The sequence below is a fragment of the Diceros bicornis genome, chromosome 20, assembly GCF_020826845.1.
Source record: "Diceros bicornis minor isolate mBicDic1 chromosome 20, mDicBic1.mat.cur, whole genome shotgun sequence".
NCBI lineage: Eukaryota > Metazoa > Chordata > Mammalia > Perissodactyla > Rhinocerotidae > Diceros > Diceros bicornis.
The window spans coordinates 48286110-48313205 of NC_080759.1; the positions used below are offsets into that span (position 1 = coordinate 48286110).

Consider the following 27096-nt stretch of genomic DNA (forward strand, 5'->3'; position numbering starts at 1 on the left):
CACGCCCTCCAAGGTGCAGGATGGGCGAGGGGTGGCCCTGGCTTGAGAAAGCGAAGATGTCCAGTTGATTTTGCCCGTGGCTCTGACTCTCTTTAAATAAGTAACCGGGCGGCGGTCCTCTACTTCGCCCTCCCCATCCCCCGCAGCTGGAAGGGAAGAGGAAAAGGGTCGCACTCCCTGGGTCCCGGGCGAGGCCATCGAGGGGGCCCGCGCTCCCCCGGGACACCGCCCAGCGCGCGCCCACGGCGGGGAGGCCGCCCCGCCCCGCCCCCGCGCGAACTTGGCCGCACCCACTTCCCCCGGGAGGCGCCCCCGCCGCGGCCGGGGCTGACGTCACAAGGCACCCAGCCGCTGGCGCCCCGCGGTGCGCGCCCCGCGCCGGGACCCGCCGCCCTCTCGGCGCCGACACCCAGGCGCGCCCGCGCGCGTGCCCGTCCCCGCCTGGAAGCGCCGCTGAAGATGGCGAGCCCGGCGCCCCCGGAGCACGCCGAGGAAGGATGCGCCGCTCCCGCTGCCGAGGAGCAGGCGCCCCCGCTGCCGCCGCCGCCCCAGGCTCCCCCGGAGGAGCCGGAGGAGGAAGCGCCGGAGGAAGCGGCGGTGGCGGCCGGCGCGGGGCGGCAGGTGGAGGAGGCCGCCGGCGGGGTGGCCGCCGCCGTGACCTGGCTGCTGGGGGAGCCGGTGCTGTGGCTGGGCTGCCGCGCCGACGAGCTCCTGAGCTGGAAGAGGCCGCTGCGCAGCCTGCTCGGCTTCGTCGGGGCCAACCTGCTGTTCTGGTGAGAGCTCGGGGTGGATGGGGACGTCCGGAGCGGCAGGTGACCTTGGGACGCTCGAGGGCAGGCGGAGGGCGCGCCCCGGGCCCGGGGTGGGGGGTGCACGCTGGACACTGCGGAGGAAGAAGTGTCAGCCCTCTCCCACTTTCTCGAACAGGTAGACACACTTCAACTTTCCTCCAGACGCACTGCCCTGTAAACAGTTGCCATCCTGCGGCTGTGTATCCAGCCTCGCATGCGAGGCGGTCGCTGACCCGCCGGCACCTGTACCTACAGGTGTGCCAGGCGTGCTCGGAAACTTCTGCCCTTGCTTTCTAAAACTCTCAGGGCTTGACCTGCTCGCCCGAAGTAGGCGAGCAAACGTGCTTGAACTTGTATTGGTTCTTGCACCCCCAGCAGGCCTAGCTGGACCGGCTTAGGTAGACGCTCAAGACGGCGCCGCCTTCATCAGCCACCTGAGCTGGGCGCTGAATGATTTGTTTTTCCGTTCCCTGAAGGGTCGGGTTTACTGTCTGCTCCCTGATGAGAAGACAAGAGGCAAATAGGTGGATTATGTACATCACCCCGCCCCCTAGGTGTGCACAGTGTGGAAAACAGTCATACTTTTAGGTGAAGTACAGAGAATACACAGGAATGGTCTCTGAAAAGTGCCTGATCAACAGGTTTCTCTCTCCAAAAAGCGCCCTTCACCGGTAAGGGCAGGGGAAGTGTCTGGCTCCTTCATTGAAGGACGAGCCCTGTCATCTGTTACCAGTCTGATGGAGGGTGGAGAAAAGCCTTTGTTTGCAACTGTGTCCTCATAACAAGCCTGACCCACACAGTGCAGAAGGAGCAGAGCTTCGGCAAGAGATACCTCCTTACAGGACATAGATTTCTTACCCTTCAAGTTAGGAAATAAATAAATGCACAAAACATACACAGCCTGCCATTTTCTAGGTTAACTCGAGCAACTTTAAGATTTTTCTGCACATCTGTGCTGGTCCTGGTTTTCTCATAAAACAAACTGTGTCTTATCAGGGTCCCTGAATGTGAATTAACTTTACTTTGGGTCTCTTAGCTATGTATGTTTCTAGAGTTTATTCCAAATTTGTCTGTCCTGTTATGAAGTTGTGATCACTCAAATAAGGAGGGTATATTGTATTATGCTAGATTGGGCAACAGTCCAATAGTCTTAGGGTTGTGTTTCACTCATTTTACCAATGAGGGATATGTTTTTAAACTTCTGTTTCTTAGTTTTAAATTTTATTTATTTAAAAAAATAGCTAAGGGCCGGCCTGGTGGTGTAGTGGTTAAGTTCGCGCTCTCTGCTTTGGCGGCCCGGGGTTCGCAGGTTCAGATCGCGGGTGCAGACCTACACGGGCAGTGTCCCACATACAAAATAGAGGAAGAGAGGCACAGATGTTAGCTCAGAGCTAATCTTCCTCAGCAAAAAGAGGAGGATTGGCATTGGATGTTAGTTCAGAGCCAGTCTTTCTCACACACACACAAAAAACAAAACTAATATAGCCTCATAGTTCAAAAGTTTAAAGGTACAAAAGGCTAAACATTTTGAAAATCTCTTTCCCACGCCTGTCTCTGGCTACCCAGTTTCCTCCCAGAGGCAACCATTGTTACCAGTATCTTTCTTATGTATCTTTCCAGAGAGTGCATATTTCAGCACATACACAATATTCTATGCAAATTGTGGAATACTATCTGGGTTATTCCTCTTCTTAATGTATCTTGGCGATCACTTCCTGGTTCTTTTCCAGCTGCGTAGAATTCCATTGTAAGGATGTCACAAGTTATTTACCTTGTCTCTTACTGATGGACTAAGGTTGTTTCCAAACTTCTGCTATTTCAGTGTTATAGCTAAAGGCCTTGTACCTGCATTATTTTGCGTATATGAAACTATTTCCAGAAGTGAAGTTGTTGGGTCAAAGGGGATGTGCGCTTGTAATTTTGATGGCTGTCACTACGTTATTGCACTTCTTTGGAGTTCTACCAGTTTATACTCCTGCCAGCAATGTGTGTGACTCCCTGTTTCTCTACGCCCTTGCCAACAGTATTTTATCAGGCTTTTTGATCTTGCAAATCTGATATGTGAAAAAAGATATCCCAGTGTGGTTTTAATTTGTATTTCTCTGAGATTGAGCATTCTTTTCTTATATTCAAGAGCCACTGTATCATTTCTTTGCATTATCTGTTTATAAATAACCTTAGTTCATTTTTTTAGTTGAGCCTTTGGTCTTTTTCTTATTGATTTGTAGGAGCTCTTTATATATAAAGAAGTTCAGCGTAATTTCTGTAGTATGAGTTGCAAACATTTCTCTCTTTGATGTATTCTTAATAACATCTATTGAAAATAATGTTTTTTTGCATAAAATAATTGAAAGGCATATTTTGTATTATTCAGGAATGACGTCTTCCATCTAATTTTTTAATGAGTCTGATGGAGAGGTGAACAATGCCCAGGCATTCAATCCAATTATAGCTTTCTTCTTATCTGTTCTATTTCTTCTCCTGCTTGCAGTATCTGCATTCCACACATGTATTTTCTTTGACAGAAAGATAACAGTCCTGCTTTTTAAATTCTGAAATACTTATTAATTGGAATTTCTGATCCATTAATTTTATTAAAATTTTGAAGTGTTTTTCCCCTTTCTTGTTTCTGAGGTTAAAATGCTTTTCAAGGACATTAAGTTTTCTTTAAATAGTGTATTTCTTATCAAGTGATCTTAAATTATGTGACACTCTAACATTCTGTGTCCCAGGAACTCTAAAGCACTGCATTTTCTATGAGAAAAACAAAAAGATCTATGTTAGAAATATGAGGAAACCAAATCTTGTCTTAAGCGATAGTGAAGATGTTTTCATATTAATAAGTATTATTTCTTTTTTGTGGAAATTAACTTTTTTGTGTGTGTGTGAGGAAGATTAGCCCTGAGCTAACATCCGTTGCAATCCTCCTCTTTGTGCTGAGGAAGATTGGCCCTGGGCTAACATCTGTGCCCATCTTCCTCTACTTTATATGGGACGCTGCCACAACATGGCTTGACAAGCGGGGCATCGATGTGCACCTGGGATCCGAACCTGTGAATCCTGGGCAGCTGAAGTGGAGCATGCGCGCTTCACCGCTACACCACCAGGCCAGCCCTGAAATTAACTTTTTAAACATATGTTTTTTAATGACTTAGTACCTTGTACCAGCAATAGCTTTCAAGATTTTGAGTTTGAATTCAAAAGCTCTGACATTTATTACCTGCTCATTATCTGCAAGATTTTAGTGCTGTGCGCCAAAAGGACAAAAATTGAGATGTGGCCATAACAAATGGGTATAACGCAAGGCTTCATAAAGCAAGTGTGGTAGAAGAGAAAGAGAAAGCATGATTTGTTTTGATGTGGTTTTTGGGGAGCAGTGGCATTGTGGATGGAAGAGATTGTGGGGCCTTCGTAAGGAGATATGCTTGAACCAGACCTTGATGGCAGAAATGATTTGGGTAGATCTATGGTTAATAGCATTCCAGCTCTAAGGAATAAAATGAACAAAAGAATAGCATCTTAAAGGTGTACTTAAAATTTTGACTAATGTACTAAACTGATGTGATGGCACGTGTATTAGTAGAGAAAAACAGTGGGAGATGAGACTGGCTGGGTGTTTTGGATGCACGTTTGGGGGCACTGGTTGCCTTGAATGTCATCATGTGTGTTTGGACTTGTTTTTTCTATAGGCGATGGGGACCAAAAAAATGCCTTGTAAAAGTGTCCATGAATATTTTAATGGTTAAGTAAACTGTGGTACATTTATTCCTACGATGGAATTCTATATGACAATGAAAATAAACCACAGCTATAGGCAACAGCATGGATGAATTTTACAAATGTAATTTGGGGCCAAAAACCACACAGTAACATGCAAAATGATTCGGTTTTTAAGAAGTTTTAAAATGTGCAAAACAATATTGATTAGGGATATACACATAGAAGATAACAAAGACATTCTGATCCCTAAAATCAAGAAAGTGGTTATACCCGGGAGAACGAGAAGTGTGATCACAGAGGGGCACATGGAAGGTTCTGGGGTTCAGGCAGTGTTCTGTTTATTGACTTGGGTGGTGGTAACATGGTGTTCAAGTTATAATTATTTTAAAACTCTGTGTGTGTGTGTATGCCTTCTTATCTATGATATATTTTATGAAAAATACTAAAATACTAAATAATGCTAAAAAAATGGTATTCAGTCGGAGCTCAGAGGAGTTTGATAAAACACAGACCACTCATAGTGCCTGTCTCAAGAAGCAGGGTTTTCACAACCTGAAATAGATTGGGCAGCAGTCCAGTAGTCTTAGGGCTGTGTCTCCCTCACTTTACCAATGAGGGACATGTTTTTAAAATTCTTCTTAATTTTAAATTTTATATTTTTATATATATATATATATATATTTTGTGTGTGTGTGTGTGAGGAAGATCAGCCCTGAGCTAACATCCACGCCAATCCTCCACTTTTTTTGCTGAAGAAGACTGGCCCTGGGCTAACATCTGTGCCCATCTTCCTCCACTTTATATGGGACGCTGCCACAGCATGGCCTGACAAGCGGTGCGTCGGTGTGCGCCCAGGATCCGAACCCCGACCGCCAGCAGCAGAGTGCGTGCACTTAACTGCTACGCCGCCACCGGGCTGGCCCCATATTTTATATATTTTTAAAAATAGCTAATACCACCTCACAGTTCAAAAGTTGAAAAGTACAAAACGGTAAACAGTTTGAAGATCTCTTTCCCACTAGCTGTGCAGTTTCCTCCTAGAGGCAATGGCATCAGTTTTAAGTATAAAATACAATGAATCCAGTTAAACAGAAAATGGCCATGTTTTTATTTTTAAAGAATTAACTTTTTTGTGGTATACTGTCAGTAAAATGCATACACTGTAAGTGTACAGTCAAATGTATACACTGATGTAACCACAGCAGCAGTCAAGATCTAGAACATTCCGTCACTCCAACAGGTTTCTTTGAGTCCCTTTCCTGTCAGTACCCGTCCCCGGGGGGGGGGGGGATTGATCTGCTTTCCATCAGTATAGATTAGATTTGTCTTTCCTAAAGTTTCATATAAATGATACCATAGAATATGATGTCTCTTGTGTCTGGCCTTGTTTACTCAGCATGAAGTTTTGAGATCCATCCCTGTTGTGTATATCAATTATTTGTTTCTTTTTATTGTTGACTGATATGCCACTTTATGGATATACCACAATTTGTTTATGCTTTTGCCTGGTCAGGGTTAGCTATTATGAATAAAGCTCTCGAAGAAATTCAAGCACAAACCTTTGTGTGAAATGTCTGTTTTTGGTGAGAGGAATCGTAAGCTCTGACCCATGTTTTGTATGGCCACGTGGCGGTTGGTCTGGATAGGCCAGGGATGAGCAAACTGCCCCTCCTCTTAGTCTCTTTGCTGGTCATAATACATTGTAATGTCTTACAATGCAGCCACCCTTTTGGGGCATACTGCCTCTCCAGCCTAGGAAGCCACTCTGATGTAATTTAGTTTTGAACCCACAGTTGGAGACTATGGCATACAGAAAAGTGTATGCCTAGGCCTTTTACCTCAGAGCATCTGGCATTGCATGACGACATTACCCCCCATTTGTGTAAATAGTAAAACTACAGGAAGGTGATTTGCCTGAGCTGACTACACAGGGGCATACCTGGCAGAAGACCTTGGGTACTCTGACTTTCGAGGTGTCTCAGGCTGGGCATCCATGCATTATGGAATGCCCAGGACCCACTGGAAGTCATCGGAGTGCTGTCCTCTAGAGTTGGTTTGGAAGGTTGCAGGATCCAACCTCCCACTTGGTGTCAAGGCCCCCTCTTTACCATCACTGGCACGTTCCTCCAGCTTGCCTTAGAGCCATGCCCCTCAAAACAGTGGCCCCTGATGGGTAGCATGGGCATCATCATCCAGTTACCTGGGTGCTTGTTAGAGATGCAGATTCATGGGCCCCACCGGACACCTACTGAACTGGAATCCCTGGAGGTGGGGCCAAAACATCTGGATTTCCTCTAGCTCCCCAGGTGATCTGATGCGCACTCAAGTTTGAGAATCACTGCGTTTGAGCACTTGCTGGGATCATGAGCTTTCTTCCCCACGGCAGCATTTCCATTGTTGGACAACTCTAACTAGCACCAACTAGTAAGTATCTTCCTTATACGAGTGGAGCCCACCCGTTGGTTATCTCTGCAGCTGCGCAAGATCTGGGCCCCCTCCCCAGGACAGTCCTTTGTCTGTTTCAAGATTCCTTCTGTTCTCCATTCCTGCTGAGTCTTCTTTCCCCCAGCTGACAACTCCTGGGCTCCTTGCACTGGCTGTTTTCCTGTATGGTTTCCAGACTCTTCTGGACATGCTTCAGTTTATCTGTATTCCCTTGAATGCAGCATTCCTGAGATAGTCTGACCAGTGTGTACTTTGTCCCCTCCTCCTAGACAGCATCCTTCTAGTCACATAGCCCGAGACAGAATTTCTTTATTCTAATTGATAGGAACTCCCTTGACAGTGCTACTATCGATGACTGTTTAGACTCTCGTCAAACTATACCTATATACATATATCAAATGTAGTGAAATATATATATTATATAGTCGAACTGTAACTGTTAAAATTCATAAGGATGTTCACATTAAGCCCCTCATTTAAATCTTACAGCAATCCAGGGAGGCAGATATTGTCCCCTTTGTACACAAGAGGAGACTGAGACCCATAGAAATGAACTAAACTACCAAAGACAACGTCAGCCTGTACTCTTCAATAGATTATTTGCAGTGATGGAAATATTCTACATTTGTGCTGTCTGATATGGTGGCCAGTAGCCTCCTGTGGCTGTTGAGCATATGAAATGGTAGCTAGGGTGACTCAGGAACTGTATTTTTAATTTTATTAAATTTAAATTTAAATAACCACATATGGCTCGTGGCTACTGTTTTGAATAGCACAGCCTCAGACCGTAGTAATGGGGCTGGGTCATGAAGCTGCATCCTCTTTCCACAAATTCACTGTTTTTTTCTATTCCATCACTTTAAAGACCAGTAGGAGACAATTAGGGCTTACGTTTTTCAGTATTGGAGAATTGTACTTAATTCCAGCATCGGGTGAAAATAATTATGTTGGGAGAGGGTTGGTTCTGCATTAAGAGGGATCTTTTTAGCCTATTCACCAGTCTGGTCCCTGTTCCTCACCTTATCTCAGCTCCATCTAGGCAGTCAGCACCATGCATGACTGCCTGTTTCCTGCCCACGTGGTGCTGGGGGTATACCAGAAGCCCAAGATCTGAGCTTGCCTCAGAGAGCTTACTCTCTGGTTTAGGAGACGTGGCTGGTTCAGTGAATTGATTGAAACAGTACACCACAGTTCTAAATTGTATGCCACTGTCTGTAGGGCTTTATAGTTTAGGAATAGTGGAGATCAGGGGGGTTTGGAATAGTTAATGAAAGTTCTGTGCAATTTATTGTATAGGTCTAGAAAAGAGGGTGTAATTGTAAAAGTGAGGTTAGTGGTAAGGACTTTACACGTAGGACGAACCCAGGAATAAACATGGGATGAGCACTGGATGTTGTCAGCATGGGGAAACTCACCTGACTCGCGTCGAGGGTATGTTCTGGGGAGCGGGGAATATGAATTATTAATCTTGGGTGGGTGGCACCAGCACGGGATCTGAAACATTGTAGATGTTTGGAAAGGTTTGATGAACTGAGCTGGACTAGAGGATATTCCCCTAGCCTGGGTAAGGTGTGGCTAGCTTGAGAAGGGTCTTGCAAAATGGAAAGGCTTCAGTTCATTGAAAGTAGTTACGGACATTTTTCATATTCAACACTCGGCAAATGTTTCTTGAGTGTGGCCTCACGTGCTTATTATTAGACACAGGGCTTCCATGCGATCCTATGGAAGGCTGTTCTCTCAGACCTTGGTACCTCACCACCAGGAGCTGGTTGAGGACCTAAGAAATGGGGGCTGTTTTTACCAGATTAATACTCATTCTAGAAACTCATCAGGTTTTTCTCTCTACTGTAATAGCTATAAATCTCATCTTTAGTGATTTTGTACAATTTTATGGTTATGCCGTTTGGGTAATAACTTTACCTTAGCTTCCTTTTGTTCCTCTTTTTTCTTTTTATCCTGTTGTACATGAATGTTTTTTAAGCAGTCTGACTGATCAAAATGAATACAAATAAATGAGGAGTATGGTTATTCCTAGCTGCTGGGGATACAGTGATGACTAAAACACATTCTGATCCCTGGTGAGAGAAACAGATTAGTAAGCAAATAATTCTAATGCAAGGTTGTGCTGCGAGCACTAAATTATCACACATGGGCCAAGAAGAACCAATAGGATTTCCTTAGGCAGCGAATGACTGGTATAGGGTTTGGGGAGGAGACAGGATGATCAGTGCATAAAAAGTGGAAGAGAGCTAATACATATGGAGTAGCCATTATGTACTAGGTGCTCAGTTAATTCATGGAAGCTTGAACAGGGTACACAGTAGCACTCATAAATATTCACTTATGTAGATATAGAGAGAGATGGGGGCAGGGGGAGAGAATGAGATGGGAGGGGAGGGGATGGGAGGGTGGTTTATTTGCTGGAGGAATATCCAGAGTTGAGGTTGAAAGAGAAACATTGGGGCTAATTTATGAAGAGGTTATTATGGGACTGTGCTCAGGAATTTGGACCATATCAAATAAGCAGTCTTTGTCTGTTACCCTAATATAAAGACCATCATATTAGTCCATTTCTTTCAAGACCTCCATTCAGAAATTCAACAAATATTTGTTGAGTGCTCCTACATGCCGACACTGTTCTAGGTGCTAGAGATGTAACAGTGGACAAAACGAGATCCCTTTTCTCATGGAACTTATATTGTAGTGGTGGAAATGGTGGAAGAAAGACAACAGACAAATATACAAAATGCTCGGAGAAGCTGGATGCTAGGGAGAAAACTAAAACAGAGACGGGACAGGGAGTTACAAGGAGGTGCTACTTTGTTGCAGTGGTCAGTGCTGGCCTCTCAGAGCAGTGACCTTGAGCAGACACCTGAAGAGCAAGTCAGGGAATGATCCCAGTAGCTACCTCTGCAGTGGAATGTTCCAGGCGAGGGAATGGTGTGTGCAAAGGCCCCGGGGTGAGAGTGGGCTTGGAGTGTTTGCAGAACAGCAAGGAGTCCAATGTGGCTGGAGCTGGGTGAGCAAGGGGAGATACCGTTAGTTCAGCTTAGAGCTTCATGCAGCAGCTCTGCTGGATTCTGCTTGCTGGCTTTCCATCGGCCCCCCTGGATGAATTAGGGGAGTAAGAGACTGGGGCCGGACACCAGTTAGGACACCTTTTCAGGAGCGTGTGATGGTGAGGAGAGACAGTGGGGATGGAGAAGAGGAGATGGATTCAGGGGAGACTCTGGAGGTAAGATTAGGAGGACTGAGTGATTTCATGGGTTCTAGCAGAGACAGAGGTAGCAGATGACTCAGCCCACGAGGGTAAATGGAGAGAGCCTGGTATTAACCAGTGGGGGTCATTGAGGTTGCAACAGGTTGTGGCAGTGGGGAAGGAGGGTGACATGCCCAATTTTGGGGGTGTTGAATTTGATGCGCCCATGGGCCATCAAGTGAAGTTACCCAAAGAAGTCCCTATGGGTTAGATAGATGGGCCGATGCTCAGGGCACAGGTTGGGTGGAAGTACAGATTTGGATGTGTTGGGGTGAAGGCTTAGGGAGTGCGAAATTTCCTAGGGTACACTTGTTGAGTAATATGAGAGGAGAGCCTGGGGGAGAGTGTGGAGGAAACTGACATTACCAAGGTCGGGGACCAAAAAGAGCATCTCAGAGGGCCGGCCCGGTGGCGCAAGCAGTTAAGTGCGCGCACTCTGCTGCATCGGCCCGAGGTTTGCTGGCCCGGATCCCGGGCGCGCGCCGATGCACCGCTTGTCAGGCCATGCTGTGGCAGCGTCCCATATAAAGTGGAGGAAGATGGGCACGGATGTTAGCCCAGGGCCAGTCTTCCTCAGCAAAAAGAGGAGGATTGGCAGATGTTAGCTCAGGGCCGATCTTCCTCACAAAAGGACATCTTAGAGTCAGAGCATGGTGAGTCCCAGAGAGAAGGGTCCAGAGGAGCCAAGGGAGCCAAGGAGGCTAATGGCCGAAGTCCTCAGCTAGTGTTGGACTTAGCAAGTGCTCCTTCCTGGCCTTCATGAGAGCAGCGTCCGTAGGGCGTGGCTTCCCAATCACACCAGAAGTGAGGGGAGGATTCTCTCTTCCTTCCTCCGCATCACTGCCTCCTCGGTGCACATTGCACCTCAGTCTCTGTGGAGGACAGGACTCTCTACCTGTCCCCTGGGCCCCTGTGTGATTTGGTCCTCAAGCTGGCTCCTAACCTGGCAAACGGGAGTTTGCCAGGCACTTTAGGAAATCCGTTCTCTCTCTAATGGCCAGCTTTCACACCTATTGAGATACCCTATTTTGAATGTCAGAAGCTGCATTTTAGCTGTTTCTATTGCTCCTTCTGGTCCTAACACCCCCCCTGCCCCGCCCTATGCTATCCTCTGTCCACTCTCCAGATACCTGGAGACGCCTTAGTGGGTTCCCTGAGGGACACTGGAATTTGCCGGGATGGGGATGATGGAGAGGATGTTGATGACATGGGGGAGGGAGAAGTGACAGCAGGGGGCTCTGGGAAAGCCTGAAGGGGCTGGGCTTGGACACCTCTTCCTGCAATACCTGAGGACAAGGGGGAAGGTGGGCATGCTTGTAGTGGAAGTGGCCTGGAGTCCTGTGCCTGGACCAATGGCGGCTGAGTTCTCTTTGAAGGAGGATGATGATCTTCTGAGATGGAGGAGGCTGAGGGAGGACGAGACTGGCTATCGCTTTCATGGGGAAAGACGTCAGGAAATCACAAATGATTGAGGGAAAAGGCGCAATTACATTGTTTTCTTGGCTTTTTTAATTTTTGGCCATTTCTTCAGTGAATACCTTTTTATCAGGTTCCTGTATCGTCCTCATAGACCAATTTCTTTTCAAGGTGCTTTTTCTTTCTTTTTTTTTTTTTTTAAAGAGAATAGTACTAAATTTAGTGTTGTGGTCACCCCTCTACTGTATTAGTTTAACAGTAAATATTACATGGGAAATTTCCCATTTGCTAAAGAAGCGAGATCAGATGCATCCATGGTATCCACATATCTTTACAGATATGCTTTTAGAAGCATAAAACTCTTAAGTATTTTCAAAGGTTTTCCAGAGAGATTCTCTACAGTGCTCTTTGTTCTCTGCCAATTTCAGGTTATTTGGGAAGGAAATATTTTTGTCTTGGGATGAAGACGGCACCGCCTTAAGTGAAAACACTTCAGGCGAGATGTGGTGCCTTGCATGCTCCTGATGGAAACTTAGAACTCAAGAAAGAGCTGGAGCCACCCACGGGCCAGGCAGCCTTGTCTCTGCCCAGACACCGACCCAGCCTTTCATTGGAGAGATAAACTCAGCTGATGCAGAGCGCTCACACAAGTGTGGCCACGCAGGGCCACTGGGCTTCTAGATAAACTGATTTGGCTACTGTATAACAAGCCAGTTTTCTTTTGACAAATTTTGGGGCACGCTTTCTGTGGCCTTGTGTGATTTCACTTTGTGATATCTGCAGTGAGCCTTGATTTTAACAGTGACCATTTATTGGGCTCCTACTTTGCTGGGCACTTGACGTAGTTATTCTCTTATTTAATTCTCACACCACCCAGCAGGAGATCATTGCCCCATTTTGCAGAGGACGATGTTGAGGCTCAGGGCATTTAAATCACTTGCCCCAAGATGACAGTATGTAGCAGACCTGGGATTCCAACCAGGCTTCTCTATGTTCTTCCCCTAATAGACTCTGTTACAAGGGGAGGTTGCAATATGAAATGAAAGCATGATTTTTATGGCTTTTCCTCTCTGTCTCCTGGAGGATAAAGTTAATTTACTTCTCAAATTGAAACCTCAGCTGTCTCCCACATAGCTGGTTATCTCTTATCTGCTTTAGGGAAAGAAGTTAATTTATTTTTCCAAGTAAAATTTTGGCACCAAACACAGCATCACTCCTCCATCTCTGTTTTCCGTTTTCGGCATTAATTATCAGGTGTGCATTTCTCTGAGTTGTCAAGTGGTCCACCTCTATCATATTTCAGTTCTCTTCAGTGTTTGCCCTTTTGACCCGGGGACAGCTCTTTCTGTACAGGTAAAATGTTGCGTGGACTCGTGCATCTTCTCAGATGGTTGCACCATGTGGTGGTGTAGAATAGAACCTGAAGTATGTGTAGTTTGGGATGTGAGCCTGGGTGAATTTAGCATTCGAGGAAATGACATCTTGTATTCAGGGAGCATGTCTGCCATACTCTGGGTGGACTTGGGCTGTTGGGCTGGCACGGATGGTGATGTCTTTATTCAAGGAGCACCGGAGGATGTTCAGGAGAACCAGATGGTCCTACTCCTCATCTGCCTCATCTGTTTGCAGCTTCTCTTGGCCGCTGGGCCCATTCCTTCCACCTCTGAGACTCTGCCTGTTCTCAACGTCTCTTCCCCATCCCCTTTCACTGTCAGCAGTCTCATAGTCACCTCCTTGGTGGGTTGCCCTGCCACCCTCTCTGGGTCTCTCTTACCTCTTAATTTCAATTTCAGATCTGCTTATATCCTTCAGGGTACCTGCTACAATCTGAAAGTATTCTATTTTTGTGTGTTTTTCTAATTCTTAGAAATCTGTTAAAGCTCTGTTGAATAGCACTTGGGTCAAAGAAAAAAATTAAAGCTATAATGACAGAATATGTAGTAAATGATGTGGAGAATACTACTTATGAAAATCAATCTCTTTCTCTTCACACACCTTCTCTTTCTCTCTTTTAGATCAATTAATTCCACCAGACTTTTAATAAAAATGCAGCAATCTCTTGCCTTACCTCCACTCACTTCCTAGCCTGTTTCTCAGAGCAACAATAGTTAATTTTCTGCTTTTAGCTCTATTTAGGCTTTTCTAAATAATATCTTGAAAATGCCATTTCTTGGTCTAGCAATCCAAGACATTATTTATTTTTTCCTCTCACTCCGGTTCACATACGCACCCTTCCCCTTCTCCATCCACTGTCATGATGGACGTGGCAATTTGGGGATCAACCCTTAGGACTATGTGAGCATCACTCATACATGAGCTAAGGAGAATTCCACGCTTACAGTTCCGTACTGTACAACTTTATTTTTCTGTTACTCAGCATTTTTGTCTATTTGATATTTTTAACTCTCCAGCATTTCTGGAAATCTCCTTTTGATAAAGGTCAAACATATCAGACCGGGACACTTCCGTCTTTTTTCTCTCCTTTTTTCTTTCCCTTGGAGCCATCCCTCTTGGAGTGCTCAGCCCCCTGTTCTGGTCTCATCTGCCTGTCCCCTGGTCCTGCTGTCCTCTTGGACATCTGCATTGTCATCTGTTACTTCTGGCCTCTGTTACTGGACCCGTGCTGAAAATGGGGCCAGGAGAAAGTTAGCAGCCTGTATGGGGAGGCCCCTGTTTCTTCTCCTTGAGAATATTCATGGTGGTTTATGGTTTCCTTATGTTTGCTCTGAGTTGATCATTTCTGTGTTTTCCCTCTATTGCTGGACTGTCTCTTGGTGAACTCCTCTGCATTGAGGTAGCACATTCTCTGGCTCAGAGAGAGTACATAGGAAATACATGTTTTGAGAACTCGTGTGCAATGTCTTTATCCCACCCTTCCAGTTGATTGCTAGTCTGGCTGGGTTTAGAATTCTGGGTTGGGAATAATTTTCCCTTCAAATTTTGAAGGATGGCCATCCCTGTCTTCTCTCTTGCTTCCAGTGTTCCTTTGAGGCAGACGGATGCTTTCCAGAGCCCCATCTCCTATAGATGGTCTGCACTTGGTCCCACCATCGGTGTATGATTTCTGGGACTTAGGTCAGGAGGGACTTGACCACACTGCTGTGTGATTGTGGCTTGCGCTTTAGAGCTTCAGGCATTAAACGCTTAAAGCATTTCTTTTTGTCTTTTCATACTTCCGGGACCTGGAGTTTGCTTGCCATACAAAAGTGGTGTGTGGCTTTTGTAGCCCCTTGTCTAGGTGGATGGAGTTGAACACAGGGCTTCTCTCTGCCTCCAAAGGCTACTCACACAGAAAACAGCCTGAGTGGTGCCCCCTGGAGTCGTGCAGGGAGGCTGCCTAGCTGGCTCCTGTGGGCTTTGCTGAGTGGTACCCTGGTGGGTGGGTGTCAGGCCTAGCAACCGACCTGGCTTTGTGGGAACACATGTGATCCTAATTGAACCAAAAGGCAGAGAGAATTCATGCCTTGACCTCGTTAGCACAGGGCTCAGAACAGACATCCTAACTTGTCATAGACCAGAATGCGCTGAGTTGAGAGGGTGTAACATTGTAGGTTTGGTTTGTAACATTTACATTGTAGTTTTGGTTTGGAGTTGAATGCCATGTGGGTGCCACTTTCTGCTTATCAGGTTCCAAAAAGCCTCACTGGCACTTTGGCTTGTGTTTTGCTGGTCTGCGTAGCGTTGAAAGAAATGTGCATCCAGAGTAGCAGAACCATAGAACCATAGAATGAATCTATTAAAATCATCTAGGACTCCAAGCTCCCGCGTTCTTTAAAGGGACAGTATTTCATACGACTGATGGAAGGTACTTATTTTTCTGATCAAGTTGCACTAGCTCTGACCTAGTAAACCATGTTATTCATTTTGTTAGCAGCTAAGACCTTTCAAAAGAAGACATCTGTCTGATGAAATAAAAGGTAGGGAATCTTTGCTCCAGTTTAACTCTCTCATTCTATAGATGAAGAAACTGAGTCCCAGCCCTCAGTGAGCTGGTGACAACATGACCTATATGAGAGCCTCCTGATCCCTTTTTGAAACTGTGTGCCGCTGTGTTGAAATGTTGAGCATGATGAAACCTAGGAAGGCAAAACAATAATGTTCCCAAGTGCTGGAATCACCGATCATGTTTTACAGGTCAGGGTGGAGCCTTTGCTGTGTTGATCCAGCCATGCCTTTGGGGGTCTTGAGAGCCTGGAGATTGACAGTTCTCCCCTCTAAAGCTCCTAGCTGTGAGCTTCAGGCATTTGTGTCAGACTTCACCCTCCCTTCTTACCTCCTGTCAAACGAGCCAGTTTGTTCGAAGTCGCTTTTGACAGAAGGAGAATTTTCACTCTCAGTAGTAATGGCTTGCATTTGACCATATCTACTTGAAACAAGATGTTTGACATCCAGCTAGTGGAGTAGAACCTTCTTTCAAATGACGAGGGTAACTCCATCCTGGAAACCCTTTCATAGACAGAATTCTTGTCACTTGAAAATGCGTTAACTATTTAAAGGAGACTTTTTTTTATGTTCCTGAACTACCAGTTGATACCTGTGTTTGCTAAAACAGCAACGAGACCTTTTAAAATGGACACGGTCACTTTAATAGTTGTATTAGTCATCAAACACGACTTAAGGGGTTTTATTTGTTAATAAAGTCTCTTTAAAAGAGCTGTTGACCTCATCACGCTCCCCTATAGCTGGTACTTATAATACAGGGTGTTCACAGACAAAAAACATGCATGTACTCAGTGTTTAAAAAAATTCAAGCTTTCGTGGGATATAAAAACAAAATATAAAAGTAAGGACCAAAGGACAGCACGGTTTAGGGACTGTGGTGCATAAAACTACAACTGCTGTAGATTTGCACATCCCCAGTAGCCTGAGAGGGGGCTTCACCATAAGTCAGTAGACAGCCTCATGGTCTCTCTTCTGGGCTCAGTTGCTCGTGAATTACATAAAATCCAACTCCATCTTTGTGTGTGGAGAAATTGGCTCATAAGTTGGAGGGAGGGGCATTATGTGAAATTCTTCCTGCAGTTGACTTCTTCTGCCCCGAATTGGGTATATCTTGGGGTATTGACTGTGGTATGGAAGCCTTACTTTATCTATTAATTCATCTTTTTAAGAATGAATGTATATTTTTCTTGATACACCTTTTGAATTTAACTTCCAAATACTTTTTGGGTAAATTCAAAGCAACAACTTGCATTGCTATGTTGTTCATAACGTCAGAAAGTTTTAGTGAGAAACTTTAACTAGTTTATTATCATAGTTTATGCAAAATGGTATATTAAATTCTTAACCTTTTTCTTATAAATGTCTAGATATTTAAAGATATTTAACAATAAAGTTTCATTTTGGGCTCCCGTACTAAGTTTATTAGAATGGATTTTTAAATATGATCCAATGGAAATGGAAAATATGACTTAAAAATGGATGTTTTTTCAATTCACTACTATTAGTGAACACTAGCTTTCATTTATCAAAATGGAAACTGATTATTTTCATTAAAAATTTTCACTTTGTAAGAGTGTTTATTTATTTATTTTTTCCCCCAAAGCCCCAGTAGATAGTTATATGTCACAGCTGCGCATCCTTCTAGTTGCTGTACGTGGGACGCGGCCTCAGCATGGCCGGACCAGCGGTACGTTGGTGCGCACCCGGGATCCGAACCCGGGCCACCAGCAGCGGAGCGCGCGCACTTAACCGCCAAGCCACGGGGCCGGCCCAAAAATTTTCACTTCGAATATCACTAAACATCACTGAAAAGTTCACATTTGTACATTTATGCCATGTATGACTAAGACATTGGATTCTGTGTTTTGCCAACTTTTAGCTCCGGTGTTGCCCTTGGAATCTCTGCTGTGTGTGGGTTCTGCCTGGTGGAGACAGGTAGATGTCTTAAGGCTTATGAGCCCGTGACCCAGTAAAGGCTTGCCGTGTGCCTGTGGCATTCAAGAGTGTGACTGTTAGCAAAAGAACCATTCTTGGGCTACAGTCCCCAGAATGCCGTTGCTGATCTTTGGCTTCTGGTTAGAAGAACTCCCAGACGTCTGGAAAGAAGCCCAGACATATATTGTGTATTGGTATGGCTGTCACTGCTTAGACAGGAGGGAGGTCAATCTGCTACCACTCCTGTGGTGATAAGGATGCGTGAGTTGGCCAGGGCACCATCCTCTTTGACCTGACCAACCATATCATTGCAACAGGGCTTTAGCATGGTGGCAAATTAGGAGAGCCAGACTGACTTCCAACAGGTTCTGAGAAGCCAGTTCTTCCCCTAAAGAGATAAAAACTAAGCCAAGATCCAAGGGCCATCCATGTTATCAGTTGCTTCCCAAAAGTTCCTCAAAAATTGTATAGAAGTCTTGATGTTCTGCATACTTTTTTTTTTTTTTTTCCAGTTTTGGCAAGCTGTTCCTGTTATGATAGTGTGCTTTAGGGAGTTCACAATTAGTGATCACATTAATTACCTGCATGATTATTTGATTACGTTAATTGACTCATTCATTCAACAAGTATTGAATGAGCAACAACAATGCAGAAACGAGTTGCTGAGCACCTGCTGTTGGCCAGGCAGTGACCTAGTGCTGGGGTGACATTGGTGAATGGGGGAGGATGGGCCCTTCCCTCATGGGGCTTGCAGTTTGATGTCGGGAAGGGCAAATGATAAACAAATGAACAAGCAAATAAATATACAAATAGGAATCAAGATGAATGCTAGGGAAGGAAAAACTTTACTCTGGAAGGGCAATGGAGGGTGACCTGATTTGATTGTAGGCTGCCAAGGAGAGTGGTTTTCAGCTTTGTTGCTACTGATTGTGACCACTGTCCACGGGGTGGTATCTTCAGTGACTCTTGTGTCTTTGCCAGCTTTTCTTTTCTTTTAAAAAAAATTTTTTTTTAATTTATTTTATTTTTTTCCCCCAAAGCCCCAGTAGATAGTTGTATGTCATAGCTGCACATCCTTCTAGTTGCTGTATGTGGGATGCTGCCTCAGCATGGCGGGACAAGCAGTGCGTTGGTGTGCTCCCGGGATCCGAACCCGGGCCGCCAGTAGCGGAGTGAGCGCACTTAACCGCTAAGCCACTGGGCCGGCCTCAAGCTTTTCAAAACAAGTGACTTTTGCCAAAGAACCCATGTTCTCCATAATTAGAATTGCCAATTCCTTTTGGATGTAGTAGATTTGAAATTCTGATGTCTGACTGCACGGTTGGGGTTATTCTTAAAAGATATGTTAACAACTAACAAAGGGCATTTCTCGGTCATTTGTAAGCAGAGTTTTACCTCTCATTTGCTTCTCATCGGATTGAAATGCAAGCTTATGATTGAAATGTAGATCCTTTTCTATTCCAGGCTCATGGTGCCTGCTGACTGTTTGTGGTGGAACTGAGGGGTTTTCTTTTGTTGTTGGTGTTTAACGTCAAATGTTATAAACACAGAAGCTGAGCCGCTCATTTGGAGAGCTTGATGAGAAACTGTCATCTTTCCTTATCATGTGTTCTTTTATTCTTCACTGCATTGTTTTTCACGGGTGTTGTCTGTCTTGTTTGGAGAGTTAATGTGGTCCTGGAAATCTCAGGTGGAATTATCCAGAGACATATGTTTCCCATTGGAGCTTAGTTAGGGATGCTGAGGGATGGCTTCATCCCCCTTGTTTAATTAGAGAAGGTTGTTAGGGTTGTTTCTAGCACTGTGCACTGCCCGTGTGGGCACACAGAGGGAACCGGGGACGGACAAACCTGTTGGGTAAAGGTAGCACCTTCTAGTGCACCCAGGTGAGTTTTTAAACTGTGTGTGTTGGAGGGGGTGCCTTTGTTGTCTTATAACACATCTAATCACCATTTCTGTTGTCTTCCTATTTTATAGCTCCTTTTTGGCAAACAGTGGGAAGGATTAAAAACAAACCAACATCCCCAGAGATTCACTTCTAACAAATCAGGGTGTATTGCTGTTCAGATCATTACTGTGGCTCTCGGGCTCTCAAAGAGGGCTTGAGGTGGTCGTCTGTGACATCCGCTTATTTCACTCATTCACTTGCTGTGTTTTCTTGATTGGTTCTTTTCATATTAAGAAGATGTGGAAAGGTTCACTGTGTTAGTTTGTCGTTTTCTCTTATCGGGGTGCAAGAAGTTGCCTAATGATGAAGTATCAAGTTCTTACTCTGAAGAGGTCATCTCAGAACCAGCTCCTGGCTTGAATTGTTATGGGCTAACCTTAGACCTGAGTAATCTTTTCTTTGGTTCATTTTCCTTTTACCAATTTCCTTATCTTTTTTACATTTATTCTATGTTATAGTAGATATTTAAGTTCTCTCAATTGCTTTTTGGACTGAGATGTAGAAATAAATGCTCATGGAGGCAGGCAGGAATTTGCACGTGTGTGTGTACCTATGTGTATATGTGGGTGCCTGTGTGTGTGTGCGTGGCTGGAGAGTAGAGGTTCTGGAATGAGGTGAACTGGCTTCTAGCTAGATGAATCCAGTCAAGTGACTTAATCTTTCTGAGCCTCAGTTTCCTCATTTGTAAGAAATAGATACCTCAAAGAATAACAGTAAGGGTTGTGGAAACAGTTGGCTCTAAGACTGTGGTACACAGGCCGTGAATTTGCTCAGGCCAGTGCCCTTGCCCTGTGGTTCTTTTTCAGAATCACAATTTTCCACTTAAAAATGTTCCTTTAGGGGCTGGCCTGGTGGTATAGTGGTTAAGTTCGTGGACTCCACTTCAGTGGCCCGGGGTTTGTGGGTTCGGATCCTGTGCGCAGACCTACACACCACTCGTCATGACATGCTGTGGCAGTGTCCCACATACAAAATAGAGGAAGATGGGCACAGATGTTAGCTCAGGGCAAATCTTCAATCGAAAAGAGGAAGATTGGCAACAGATGTTAGCTCAGGGCCAATCATTCTCACCAAAAAAAAAAATGTTCTATTAAATTTTATGTTACCACTGTTACCACTTATTTGTGCTGTTTACTGAAGGTTATTTTCAAAATCACAAAAGGTAAAAGAAGACATTAAAGTATTGTTTTAAATAAAAATAACTTTATAGCTGAGGGAAGCCTAATTTGTAAATTATCTTGCACTTCAGGGTCCAGGTTCAATTAATTGGGCTGAACGCCTTTGAAGTGGGAGGACATTTTTGTTATAGCGGGATCGTGCTCTCGTGTGTGTGTGTGCACCCTCCCTCTACCTGAGTGGACAGGATAACCTACGTGTTCAAGGGGCTCTGCTTGGCCCGCCCCTCAAACCCTGCTGAGGGATCCTGGAGGTCCCAGGGTCAGGGTCTGAAGTTGGGGGACCCTGAAGAATTGACAGCCATCAAAAGAGATTCATTTTCATCCCAGGTTCACTCTCAGTTTGGACTGTTCTAGAAACAGAGAGTCTAGGGAATTTTGAGGACGGGGGTCTGTGAGGCAGCTGCAAATCCCCTCTCATGCTTGCCACGCTCATATACAGGCATTCCCTCTGTCTCTCTTTCTATCTCTGTCTATTTCTCTATTTGTCTCTGTCTTTGTCTTCTTTTTAAATTGGACCCATAGGAAAGAATCAGAAAGGGCTTTCTTGCCTGGGATGACATAACACAGTCTCTGGCCTTGAGGCAGCCCTGCCAATCAAAATCCAACTGGACAGTGGCCATTGGTGTGCGGGCCAGAGTGGACATTCCTGATATATAATATTGGTGCCCAGATATTTGCCACCGCTTTCTCCTGTCCTCGGGTTTGGGTGCAGCATAACAAGGAGTCATGGCTCCCCATGCGCTGGGGTTGACAGGCCACGATTCACCCGGTGTCATCACTGTTCTGTCACCTGAATGCCTCTGTGGGAACTGTGATGACAAGAGTCCACATCCAGTTCTGGGTATTATGTGGTCTTTTGAACATTTTGGCATTGAATAAGAAAGAAAAGTGGGTGCTGTTTCCTGGGATGGCTACTGGCTCTGGTGTTCCTAATATTAAGGGAATGGCTGGGTGGGGAGCCTCCCTGCCCGTCTTCTTAGACACAGGGGCGTGTTCATAAATGGTGTGACCCTGGGTCAGCCCTGCTGGGCAGTGTAGCTTCAGTCTACTGATGATAAAGAACACTTGATCTTGGCCTTCAGAAAAAAGGCCCTCCCAGGATGACAGAATTACTGATTCAGTGCCCAGTCTGTTTTGTGTTTTGGACATTTAAAACAAATTAGACAGTCGCTTCTCTGTGTCATGTGTTCATTTGGGTCTTTAGTAGGGTGACCATATAACTCATTGTCCAAACCTAAGTATGTCGGGACTAGGTGTAAAGCAGGATACTGTGATCTCTCTGATCTTAAGTTTGTTCTCATCTGCACAGTTTCTTATAGTTTGTTCAGATATTTCAGCCTTGCTCTGTTTTTTTCACTGAGTGTGGCAGCCTGAGGGAATGTCTGTCCTTCTAGCAGGAGTTGAGGAGGAGACAGGGTGCATCCTCAGATCCTTGGTGCTGGCACGGCCAACTGCAGGGCTTGTTAACCTTGACGTAGAAGTAGACCTTGGAGCGGGCAGTTCAGTCCAGACACTTGGCCCAAGGGGTGTAAAAGCCTCCGTCCTAGTTTGGGAACATCATGGACTCAGACTGGGAGGGAGAGGGTGTGAAATCTTTTTGCTGAGCCTAGGATCTTGATTTGGAATGGTCATTCCTAGAGACCCATTTGTATGTGACTATGGTCCTGGTTATTAGGATATGATCTAGATTCATTCACCTGTAAAGGGGTGGGCTGGAGCTAGGGGGTGGAGCCCTGGCAGAGCTTCCCAAGAAGCGAGGAGGAGAGAGAGCAGGGTTGTGATGGGCTGGAGACCCATGCTGACCGACAGGACAGGACCAAGGCAGGGTGGAGGCACAAGGGCTGAAGTTCAGGTCTTTGCATCCTTGGGTTTTCAGAGGGAAGGCAGTCGAAGAACAAGAGGATCATTTACAGCTGTGGCAATGCCATTAGTCTCAGAACTGCAGAGTGACTGAATTCCTTTGGGGGACCCGGGACAGGGTCAAGTCCATTGGAATGGGCTCTTGAATGGAATGTGGACATGAGCTGATGAGTGGTTGACCACAGCTGAATGTGCATTTAAAAGCCAGGAGCTGAAACAGGCTGCAGAGGTTGACTCACCCACCCTGCTTGGAACTCAGCTTCTACTCAGCTGCAGTGACCACCTCGGGTGGAAGGTGCGAGGCAATACGGACGGCAGATGTTATACACTAGGTGGAGCTGAAGAACCCATTGCACTGTCCCGGGTGCTTCTGACTCGATTTGCCTGTGGCTTTTCTCATAGTTCCAATGCAAAGCAGGAGTAGAGCCAGCCAGATTTAGCTTTGCCTTGACCTCACATTGACTTGGTTCCACTCCAGCTGTGCCTTTGGCTTCTCCCACTCTCTGGGCTCAAGAACGCAGACTCCCCACTGTTCCTCCCCACTGTCCTGTGGGTTTCTCCACCGTGCCTTGCTGAGCTGGGCACATTCTCTGAATTCACTGGATTATCACAACCGGTTTCTGCTGGAGCCAGCCTCTTTCCCTCCTCAACTGCAGGGGACCTGTTCTGATCCCTGCGATCCAACATTTGCCTGACTATGAGTGTCTTCCAGAATTTCTCATCTCCCTGTAGAAAGAAGCTCACCCCCTTATTTTTTCTTCATATTTCTCTCCTTTCGTGCTTCTAATTCACTCTTTTGGTTATCACAACTAAAAAAGTACTTCTCTAGAAAAAAAGGCTTGTGAGTTTCATTTACTCAACCATTTGTAGTTAATTGAGTGATTACTTTATCTTGCTCCACTTTCTGATAAGTATCTTCTTCCAAATTATTTAAAACTATATATTTTGTTGATTTTTAGGAAATATATCCCCCTCTCCCCAACATACCTATGTGTTTAAACAGATCTGAAATTGGGATGCATTTTACTCTTCAGAGGGTCATAGTTTATTTGGCAGCTTTTTTCCCCCTTAACGATGCATTATTTAATTTCCCATAGTATCTTTAGTTACTGTTTTTTAAGATCTGTATTAAAAGGCCAGGAAAAATTAAAGCCAACTTTAGTTGAGATTCAGAATTTTGTGATATTACGGTGGATGGCTGCCAGTGTGTCTAACTCTTGAGAAGATAACAGAATTATTTTCCTTGTCAGCAAAATGTGATGGTGTGGACATTGAGTAATACTGGATAAATCATTATGCCTTATGAGGCCCTTCTCTTATGATTAAAGCCACCGTAATATTATAAAGCCAACATACGTAAAGGACTCTATCTAGGCGAAGTCTATGGTTATACTTATTTCAGTAAAGGAAAACAGAACTTGTTTTTGTATCTCTATTTTGAAAGAGTTACAAAGCAAATACTGCAGATTAGTTGCCACATCAGAACTATGGAGGATCCAGTGCTCTTGTCCGTAGACTTTCTTTCTTTGACAAAAAATGTCTATTTTAGCTGTTGACACCATTCAGTTCATAGTACAAAGTGAGTTATGCTTTACCCAAAGTGGGTTAGGTTTTTACACATGGGGTGAACTAAATATTATCCTTTTCATCCATTACCAAAGAAATTTTTCCTGTTTGCTTTTATTAACTATCACTTTCTTTGCGTTGTAAGAAATTTATCCTGTTGAGCCATTTAATTTGGCCTTGCAAAACTCATCATGAGGTAATGGAAGATTTAGTTACGTTTTTGTCAAATGGATATGCAGCTAGTTGAAACCAATTTTTTAGGGATTCGTAGTTAGCTGCTGAGTGGAGTTCCACAGAAGGTTGCTCGTACCTTCACCTTCTTTTCCATCTTGTAAATTGTTCACACATCCCAGTGTCTGTTCTGGTGCTCTGGCCAGCCTGGCCACTTTGCTGTGACTTCCTCCATCGCTGAGCAGGGCCCCACATGCACATGGAATGCTTGAAAATCAATTAAGGGACAAGGAAAAGCTGTGGCCTCAGCAGGGCTTGAATGATCGTGCACAGAAAGCTAAGATGGTAGATTGCCCGAGCGTGGTTTAGTTCCCAGTCTGTCTTTTCTTTGTTGAGTGTCTTCGTGGAGGGAGTGCCCCCCCTCTCACGGACGTGGCTCTGAGCTGTGAATGCAGACTAATTTCATATTAGTTAAAGCCCAGGATTTGATGGAAAAATTTTCTACTTAAAATCATGGTGCATTTCGAAATGGACCTAATTTGGGGATTCCCCTGCCTTTATTTTTTTTACCATTAGTGGAGGGTTGACCCTTAACAGTCTTTTAGGCTTTCTCTGAATCTGCCTGCTTTCCTTACACTCTTTGTCTCTGAGCAGATGGATTTGGTCTTATTTCTTAGCTGACCCAGATAACAGAGGAGAGACTAGTCCTATAAACCATCCCAATAATACCGAGTGGGATGTGGCCATTGGTTACTTGAAAACCAGATTAAAATTTAAAATACTGTTACTGAATCAGAGAAAGAAAGATAAGAAAATGTAGCAGAAATAAAAAACAGGAAGAAAAAAGCAAATAGACAAATTTATCCAATTTAAGAATGAATCAGAAATGATGCTATCCGAGCATGGCTGGAAATCATCCCTGGGCTGTCATAATCACAAGCTGAACCTGAGTCAGCTGGGAGTGCAGTGTTTTTTAAAGCAGTCATCACATTGAGATGGAGAAATTGGACGCAACTTGCTAAAGGAAAGTGCACGTAATGATTTACAGAACTTTACCTGTGCAATAGCAGTTACATCATACAGTATGTCTTTATAAGACAAATGAGTATTTTTATAGACATATAATTTTATAAATTTATAAAATTATACATATGTATAATTTCATATATTTATATGGCATATAATTGTCATACATAATGTTTACCTATCATGATATATATCTGTATATTATAGTTATCATATATAATGTTTGTCTGTCTTGGTTCCCAAAATCTGGATTATCCTTTGTCAGATAAAAGTTATGTTCTAAATGTCAGCTAAAAGAAGTACATATAACTGTTTTAGTAAAAAGAAATGATATTTTCATTTTAACAGAAGCAGTAGTATTTTTTTTCCTTTAATGCGTTGTAAAGAGTCTATCAATCTGTAGGAAGCTGTTTCTGATAGCTGGAGACCTAGGGATTGGTAGTGCTTCTGAATGTTCTCGGTTCTTGTTCATTGATGTGGTTACAAGTCCCTAGGCTAATCTGGATATAAGACAAGGGTCAGTGGCCTTTTTTATTGAACTAAAAACTATTTTAAGGAGAAAAAAAGCCTTTATTGGTCACCGCAATGGGACCTTCCCTCCAAGATGTGATGAGGGCAGGGCCAACTAAATGGGCGATATTGTGTCACACAGAGCCCAGTGTTCAGAAGGCCCCCGCATTTGGGGATGAATGCTCTGCAGTTGCCCTCTTGCTATTCTTAGTACTTTCATCTTTGAATCTGTGTTTTGTAAGTAAAATCCAATGGGACAATGGAGAATGCGCTGGGGCGTGGAGCCTCAGCTCACGTTCAAGGGTTCTTGCCACCGCCTCTCTGCCGCTTGGTGCCATCCTCCTCCTCCCCATCCTCCCGTGTGACTGCCGAGGGACCTCTTCCTAGGGCAGTGGCCAGGTTGCATCAATGGGGGGAGCCTTATTTTCCACTGTGGCCATCTGCCCCTTGTGAGGGGTCCTAGGCACAGGTGTGAGAATAGTCTTCCTCAGGCACATGCCCCGCAGCCGCAAGATAAGGTGGTCGTGGTCCTCTCCCTGGCTGGCAATGCTGCAGTGCATTCAGCAGCAACTGCTCAGGGCCTCATACCCACCTTGGGTCCAGGTCCCAAACATCCCTGGAGTGGAGGTTGCAATATCTTGGGGATCTCCCCTTTGTTGTGGGTTGGGGCTACAGACTGGTGGGAAGGGGATATTGACTTCTCCACCCCCAGTGAGGTCTCTGCATTTTCACCTTGCACTGGATCTCAAAAATTATGTAGCCCCCTGAGTGAGAATGATGTATATCCACAGACCCCCTCTTCAAAGTATGTACTTGATCACTCTGCTTCTCTTGATTCCTTGGACATCCTGCATTTTGACCACAACTCATCTCTTAATAATTGTTCTGCAGCATTCAAGAATTCTCTCACCACCTGTGTGTGGCCATCTTTGCCTCAGAGTTCCTCCATGGGTGAGCTGGTGACCACATGTGAATTCTGTGAATGAGTAGATCAGCAAGGTCACCCTGGAGCTCGGATCTGGCTGTGCCCCATGATGCTCCTTGGCAGGTTCTAATGGTGTTTAGTTCTTCTACTGAGAACTGTTCCATACCTCAAATGGTATGGAGGTATGAGACTTTAGCATCAGCATCAGCTGAGCAAATCAACACTTACAGACGCTTAGACTTTAGGAATGCAGTGGGTTTCAGCCAGAGGTTTAAGAAAATCTGTTATTATGTCTTTGTAAGATGGAGTAATATGGACAAGAATGCAGTGGCAAACTGGCTGGTCTGCCATATTCATAAAGTGCTGATTCATGAATCTAGGTCACTCTGGGAATGGTTGCTGAT

The 27096-nt window shown here is 44.8% G+C and overlaps 1 protein-coding gene across 1 annotated transcript in view; it reads left to right on the forward strand.

Annotated features, from left to right (window-relative positions):
* Positions 1-431: 431 nt before the first annotated feature.
* The window catches only part of RETREG1 (reticulophagy regulator 1), a 131175-nt gene continuing 104510 nt past the window's right edge, over positions 432-27096 (forward strand). The window contains exon 1 of the mRNA XM_058564311.1: positions 432-773. Within this exon, the coding sequence (XP_058420294.1) occupies positions 460-773 (314 nt within the window). The 5' untranslated portion in view covers positions 432-459. The remainder of the gene's footprint in view (positions 774-27096) is intronic.